Raw genomic sequence first — 7,996 nt, 5'->3', positions numbered from 1 at the left:
CATCCAATATATATTGATGTCCTGGAAAATTCTCTGGCTTTGTTCTGGATCTTGTTCCTGCATCTAGTTCATCATCATCTCCGGTTCCTGGACTTGAACCAGAACCCTGCCATATTCCCTGTTGATCTTGGGATGGTTGCCTTTGTAGCCTGCAAGCCATTTGACCTGCCAGTCTTGGATTTATCATCCACCAAAGCCAGCACCCTGCCAGACTGCCTGCCAATCTTGCGTTTGTCAGCCCCTGCAGCTGTGTGAGTAAGGAGAACCTTCCAGCTTGACGTTTGACCCACAGACTTGGGACTTGTCAACCTCTACAACTGTGTGAGACACTTCCCTGCCATAAATTTCTCTCTCTACGTATATGTGATCTTCACCGGTTTTGCTTCTCTAGAGAACCCGGCCTAAGACACTTCGTACTGAGAGTGGATCTAGAGAAACAAAACCATAAGTTTCCCAAATTGGTTCTGAAGTTTGATTAGTCGTAAAGGTGCTGATAACGCTGCCACCCTCAGTAAAGAGGGTGCTGCTGGTCCCTACAGAATAACACCATGAGTAGATCAAGGATTTTTGAGAAGTGAGGTGATCGCATGTTTGATACTTCTCTGCAATTCTGTCAGCATGAGGAGTGTAAGGAAGCTAGTTGGTTGGTCCTCCTTACGCTAGACAAAGTGGTGGGAGAACAAGATGAGCTCAGGGCTTCAGAGTCACAGCATAAAAGACCTCAACGTTTCCACTTGTGCCCTGAAAGGACGCCTCTTTTCTCGTACTAACAGAGCTGATACTTCCAAAAACCAAACCCAAGTCTTATTGTAAGAGTGGCTGAATTACAGTGGCAATTGAATTCTGAACCTCGAATGGTGTCTGAAGTTAAAGCGAGGGCATTGACTGGGAAAAAATGGGATCCAGAAACTTGTGATGGAGGCATATGGGCAGAGAATCAGGAATCCAGGGACATCGAGCCCCTAAGTTCTGTTGAATCCCTCATGTCAGCACAACCAGTGCTCACACCTCCATGTAATGAGACTCACCCAGCTATGCCTGCTGAGTCATTGTCTGGGATATCACCTGGGGTGGCACCTGGCGTGGCACCTGGAGCAAATGCCTTACAAGACACTGCTGAATGGCCCCAGGAACCACCGTACCACCCACTAGGGGTCATTGGGGTAATGGTGCCTGGAGAGGCCCTAGAGAAGAGCAGGTGTTGGGGGAAAAGGAGGAGAAGGCAGACCGGTGAGGCCAGAGGGGAGCTGGAGAGCAGGGTCCCAGGATAAAGTACAGACGGGGTCCCAGAGGTGGGCTGATCCCTGGAGTCGCTGAGAACTCATGGTTGGATTTAGCCAGGTGGACGCACCAGGGGGGCCTTTCCAAGGGCAGGGTGGGTTGTGGGAGTCTGGGTGCCGACCTGCCATGTGGTCGGTGACCCCCGAACTGCACCTTGGGTAGATGCCAGGGAGGCCACCTTGGGCCTGGGACCCCGGGACTGCACCAGAAGGGCTCCAGCAAGGGCTGCCGGCCCCCCAGCCCTACGGGGGTTAGTGGGTTCCAGCGTCTGCTGGAATCTCTCACAGGACACTGTTTGAGCCCAGCAGTCGGACGCCGATTGTCCCTGAACAGACAAGCTGAGCAGGCCTGTGCTCCTGCGGGTGTACCCCACACACCCCTGCCCCAGCTTCCCAGCACCCCTGCTGCAGTCAGGTCAGGACAGCTCGGCCCTGCTGCTCTCTGGCCTCGTCCCACAGAGCGGGTGCCGTGAGTCAGACTCGCTCCCTCCCACAGGCCTGCAAACCTCGGCTGAGGCAGACCCGCCAGCACCGTTTCCACTGTTGCTTCATTTATTTATTTTTTAACACGCACAACCTGTTTTTGTTTCATTGTGATTTGGGTGGAAGTTTACAGAGCAAATTCATGTTCCACTCAAAAGTTTGCACACATTTTGTTTCGTGACACTGACTTCAGTGCCCCACAATTCAACGGCTCTCTTCCCACTTCCTCCCTGTGGTTACCTTTTCCCTGTGCCCTTCTTCTCTGTGCACTCCTGCCCTCTGAGCCGTCTCCCTGTGCAAATGCTGCCCTTCTGTTCTCCTGTGGTCAGTTGTTCTAAGGAGTGCACCTACTTGGTGTAAATGTTCATTTTATATGCCTACTGTTTGGCTGGAAGCCACAGGAGTGAGTTTGATTCCAGGCCCTAAGGGTGACTAGGGCCCAGCCTTGGGGGTTTCACCAGTCTCTATCAGACTGGTAAGTGTGGTCTTTTTTCATGATTTTGAGTTTTGTTCCACATTTTTCTCCCACTCTATCCAGGATCTCCCACACTGATCCCTTTCCAAGTGGCTGACGGTGGTGGCTGGGCACCATCTAGTTCTTCTGGTCTCAGGGTCATACAGGCTGAGGTTTGCATGGTCCACTAGTCCCTTGGACTAATTGTTTCCGTGCTGTTCTGGTTCCCTAGTGCCACTCTGACAGGAATATACCACAAGTGGGATGGCTTATACAAACAGTAATTTATTCTCTCACAGTTTGGAGGCTTTAAGTCCAAGTTCAAAGTGCCAGGCTCTAGGGGCTGGGTAAAGGCCCCTCAACCTTGGGGTCCAGCTCTGCCTCCTGCTCCCGGCCCATTGAAGTTAGAGGCTTTTCTTCACTCAGACAGCTGCTGGCTGCTGAGGCCAAGCCCAAGGTTGACAAGTAAAAAGGCACGGTCCCGATGTTACCAAACCACACGGCAGGCCATTGACTCAAGTCCATTGTAAGTTCCAAGGTCGGCAGAGCATGGCAGGCTGCTGAACAATGACACGGCTACATGCAGGGTCCAAGCATGCCATAAGCTAGAGACCATTCCCAAAGCTGCTTCTTCTATATGGGAATCAGACCACATACCCAAAGCAGCCCCTACTCAGCTGCTCCAGTAGATTCCACCATGGAGTTAATTACCAATGTCATCATGGGGAATAACTACATTCAGCTGCCCAGCCACTCAACCGGGCCCAGCCAAGCTGACACAGTCTTAACCACCACACACGCAGCTTTGGTTTTCTTCATTCTTCTTTGTTGTGGATGAGGAGAGACGCTTTGTTGCATCTGGATGGCCCTTGGAAGCTTATAGGGTCCCAGTTGCTAATCACTGAAGTAGGATGTAGCACAATGCTTTTGTGTAGTATGTATGCCAATTAACACCTACTTCATTTTTAAAGGCTCACTAACATTTTTGTATTTTGCCCAATTTCAAAAGTGAGAGCCCTTACCTGGCTGAAAGGCGGGGCTCTAAAGTGGGTGGAAATGGACTCAAATCCTACCACTTCCAGTTGTGGAAGCGCAAGGCCAAGTACGTCGCCTCTCTGTACCTCTGTTCCCACATCTGCAGCTGGCTTCGGTGGATGATTCCAGTTGCTTCACAGGGTCTGGGGGACAGACGAGTTAATGTGTGTAGTTCTTCCATCAGAGACTGGCACAAAGGGCAAGCTCCCTACACATTGGGTGTGCTGACCAGCAGTGCTGGGGTTAAGCCTGGCAGCAGGAGGGTGGTGTGGGACCAGGGTGCCACCCCCATGGAGTGTCGTCAGTGAGGGACAGCACTCCTGACGGCCCCTACCCCTGCAGTGGTACCCGGAGATGAGACACTTCTGCAAGAAGGCACCCATCCTGGTCGTGGGCTGCAAGACGGACCTGCGCAAGGACAAGTCGCTGGTGAAGAAACTGCGGAAGAACAGGTCGGAACCGGTGACCTACTACAGGGTAGGCAACGTGGGAAGAGGTGGTGGGCTGGCTGTTGGGGTGGGAGCCGGGAGAGGGGACACTGTTCCAGCCCCGCCACTCAGCCCCAGGTGGCCAGCAGGTACAGGGGGCTACTCAGGCTGTCATGAGTCAGTATGAGTATTCCAGAAGGTTCTGCCTGTAGATGGAAGAGGAAGAAGGAAGAGTCAGTCCCACTCGCCCACTTCGTACATGGGGAGGATGCTGAGGCCCAGAGGGGTCACCCACTTGTCTTTGCAGGGGCTTGGGTTAATCTGGGAAGTTAATCAGCTGGTGCCTTGACAGATAGCCAGCCCTGAGCTGAAGTAGGAGACCCCCTACGAGGCACTTGGGCAGGGGACGGGCATGGGGGCCAAGGGAGGCTGGACGTGGGGGCCACCCAGTGGTCCCCTCCTCATAGCAGCTCTGTCCTCTCTCCCTGTTAGGGCCAGGAGATGGCGCGCTCTGTGGGCGCGGTGGCCTACCTGGAGTGCTCAGCCCGGCTCCATGACAACGTCCACGCGGTCTTCCAGGAGGCAGCGGAGGTGGCACTCAGTAGCCGCAGACGCAACTTCTGGCGGCGGATTACCCAGAACCTCTGCGTGGTGACCTGACCGCCCACCTCCGCTGCCCGCTGGGCTCATGGACACTGGGCAGTGAGGGGAGGAGCTGGGTGCTGACCTGCCACCGGGACTGGGCTGGATCCAGCCACGTGTGGCCAGTGACCTCAGAACTGCACCTCAGCCAGATGGGCCTGGATCCCTGGAGTGCAGCAAAATCCTGGAGGCTTAAGCAAGGGGTTCCTAGGCCTGCCACCTTACAGAGGCCTAGTCCGCTCCTGGAATCTCAACAGAATCCCAGCTCAGGCCCTGGACTGCACAGCCCAGAGCCGCCATGTGCAGCCTTGCGCCACCTGGTGGCTGTTCCCAGATAGACGTCTTCAGACCACCTTTGCCAAAATCCTCACCCTGCCCCTTCCTTCCCATTCACCCTACCCGCTGCCGTGGTGCTGTACAACTAAACTGACATCACTTGTCAGGTTGTCACACGCGTTTTGTCTCCAAGAGGGTAAGAGCTTGCCCCGTGCGGGCTCTGGAGTGGGCCTACTTGGATCCAAACTCAGCTTTATCTTTCAGAACACTGGGCCAGTTCCTTAAACGCTCTGGGCCCCAGTGTTCTCATCTGTGAAGTGGGACCAATCACAGACACATCATGGAGCTCGAGGGGTGTGAGGACCAACACACCGCATGCCGAGAGGGCCTGGCACACACAGGGATCGCCCACGGAAGTTTTACAAACACTACTTTTATTTATGTAGTTGTTCTTCTGTTTAGTTGTTTCATATTTAATGTTTGTAGCAAGCTGAGAGATGAGGCAGCAGGGCAGAACTTAGTCCTCCATTTATCGGGTAAGGAGACAGACACACAGCCGAGTGTCAAATCTGTTCCTCCATCCATGTTCTCGTTAGCCTCCCCAGGCCCCTTGGCCTGCAGCCTCCCGCCTCCCCTGCCTTGCAGAACTCCACACCGCATCCACAGGCCTCTCAGGTCATTGTGATAACCTCCTCATCTCCAGGGAAGTGTCTTGTCTCTTCTGGTAACTTCCTCAAACGCCCCCCACAGGCTGGTTGGGGCACCTGCTAGTGCCACCTGCAGACCTGCACTTTGGACCCACTAGGCTTTGAGGGCCCAAAGTGCAGGTTCCCTGTGTCGGCACACAAGAAAGGGCCTTAAACACCAGGCTGGGAGGAATGGGAGCTCTGGTGGCGTAGTGCCTAAGGCATTTGACTGCTACCCAGAAGGCTGGCAGTTCAAACCCACCAGCCACTCCTCAGAAGGAAGATTGGGCAATCTACTTCCATAGAGATACCTCCTTGGAGACCCCAGGAGAGGTCGCTATGAGTGGAATTGACCCGATGGCAGTGAGTTTATGGGACGCGTAAGTGATTGGGGCCCTGGTGCTCTGAGGGCAGGGGCCTGAGCAGCAGGCCGGCACCCTACTCAGCATGTCCCCTTCACGGATGGGACGCGGTGAGCAGCCCCTCTGCTCCGTGCGATTCACCCTGGCTTCCTGCACGCCTCCTCCGAGCTGCCACCTGACAACACTCTGTCACTCCAGCCTCACAGCAACCCTATAGGGTGGGCATGGGTGTCCCCAGGTGCCAGGTGGAGACTCAAAAAGTGTTAACTGGGCTGAGATTTGAATCCAGATCTGCTACCGCCTCTGGAGCAGGAGCACTGGGGTGGAACAGGCCAGGCTCCGGCAGGGTTTCGGTTACCTCGTGTTTCTCTGACAGAAAATAGCACAGGTGGACGGCTTTAACAGTTTATTCTCTTACAGTTCAGGAGGCTGGAAGTCCCAGTTCAAAGTGCCAGCTCTAGGGGCTGGGTAAAGGCCCCTTGACCTTGGGCTTCAGCTCTGCCTCTTGCTCCTGGCCTATTGGAGCTAGAGACTTCTCTTAACTCAGGCTGCTGAGGCTGAGAAACCCAAGGCCAGCAAGTAAAGATGGCACAGTCCCAATATTACCAAACAACAAGGCAGGCCACTGAGTCAAGCCCAGAGTCCCAGGATCGGCAGAAACATGGCAGGCTGCTGAACAAAGACTCAGGTACATCCAGGGTCCAAGCTGCCAAAAGGCTGCAGGCCATTCCCCAAGCTTCTCCTTGTGCACTGGGAGCAGACCACAGCCCTAACGCAGCTACTCAGCTGCAATCAACATTCCCCCATGGAGCTGATGACCTGTCTCATGATGGGGAATAACTACATCCAACTCAACCAGGCCCAGCCAAGCTGACACATAATTTTAACTACATAGGAACTAAACTAGGGGTGAAGAGATGAGGGCGCCAAGGACCCTGAGGAAGGGTCGAGGTCGCTGCAAGCAGGTAGCTGTGTAAACAATCAGTGTGAAGAGAGGGATCGCAAAATCCTGCCCGGGCTCCAGGAGAGCACGCCTCAGGCAACTAGAGAAGGGGGCACCTGAGCTGGGCTTGGGCATCAGGAAGGGGAGAATGGAGAAGAACATGCCCGGAACTCAGTACCTGGGGATCCTTCAGGCCAAGAAGAGCTGTTTATTGAGCAGGTCTTACAAACACGGGACAGTGGGCCTGCAGTGTGGGTGGGGTTTCCACACAGGTGCCTAATGCTGTGCCACCCGCTGCAACTCAGCCCTGTGCCCTGAGGCGTGAGCCTCACCTGGTCTAAGTGGGCCTTCGCCTGGCCTGTTGAAACGACCGTGTGGGGAGGCAGAGCTGGTTCTGACTGGGTATCCTCTGCATCAGCCTAAAAGAAGCAGCCCGGTTCAAGTTCAAAGAAGAATTTGACGTTCCCAGTTTGCGCGGGCTCAGCACTGTCAGCAGTTCCGTGTTTGGTTTTGGCCTGAAGGAGGTGACCAACAGCTTGGGCAGGTTTGTGGCCACTTTAGAAATATTTGGGTTTGAGTTCAGTGCTCTGGGCCATGCAGGAGGCTCACAGGGGCGCTCAGGCTGCTGCTCCAGGCTTTGGCTCGGAGCAAGGCCCCCAGCAGAGAGATTTATCCAGGCCAGAGAGGAAGCTCCTGGGAGTGGGTCATAAACGGCCCATTGGGCCGGAAGAGCAGACAGGCAGGAGGATGCTCAGGGCGCGCCCCTGCCCGCTTGCAGCCCTGCAGGGCCCTCCGTGCTGTTAGGAAGCAGGTGCTGGGCTGGCTTTGTCTCAGGCTCACCCAGCCATGTGACATTACCCAGCATCCCCCAGGGCCAGCTCCAGCTTGGGCGTCTCCACATGGCTTCTGATCTAAGGGTCTCGGCCCCGACAAGCCAGGTCCTATTACTGCACCCACTTCACAGATGAGAGTGAGGCACAGAGATCTCTTAACTTGCTCAAGGTTTTAAGTTAAGAAGTGACAGGGCCACAGTTCCAGCCAGCACAATCTCACTTCAGAATCCAGACTGTCAACCCCAGCCCTGAGCCCCTGCCCTGGACCCCTGCCCTCAACTCCCCTGGGTCCCTCCTGCCTGGACCCCTGCCCTGTATCATTATTTCCTGACCCCGGGCCAGGCCCCAAGGAGCTCACAAGTTAGGGAGACCAGAAAGCCAGAAGGTCCTCTTCCAGGCATTGGAAAAGCCCCATGTCACTCAACTGCCACCGCTCACCATGGCCATGACCACCCTTCTCCACAGGGTGGACGAGGCTGTGGGACCAGACACCAGCCAGCGATGGCTGAGCTGCAGCTCACAAAGAGGCAGCCAGCGAGTCCCAAGACGCAGCTGGCTGTGTGGGGCCCCAGGA

At 55.1% G+C, this 7,996-nt stretch overlaps 1 protein-coding gene across 1 annotated transcript in view; it reads left to right on the top strand.

The window, feature by feature from the left end:
- RHOD (ras homolog family member D) overlaps nt 1-4,340 on the top strand; it is a 12,312-nt gene extending 7,972 nt beyond the window's left edge. Inside the window, exons 4-5 of the mRNA XM_007944706.1 lie at nt 3,595-3,729; nt 4,173-4,340. Coding sequence (XP_007942897.1) covers nt 3,595-3,729; nt 4,173-4,340 — 303 coding nt within the window. The remainder of the gene's footprint in view (nt 1-3,594; nt 3,730-4,172) is intronic.
- Nucleotides 4,341-7,996: the final 3,656 nt, after the last annotated feature.

Source organism: Orycteropus afer, unplaced genomic scaffold (assembly GCF_000298275.1).
Source record: "Orycteropus afer afer isolate SDZICR_OR568_19922 unplaced genomic scaffold, OryAfe1.0 scaffold00130, whole genome shotgun sequence".
NCBI classification, from domain to species: Eukaryota; Metazoa; Chordata; class Mammalia; order Tubulidentata; family Orycteropodidae; genus Orycteropus; species Orycteropus afer.
This window is presented reverse-complemented; position numbering and strand designations above follow the sequence as displayed.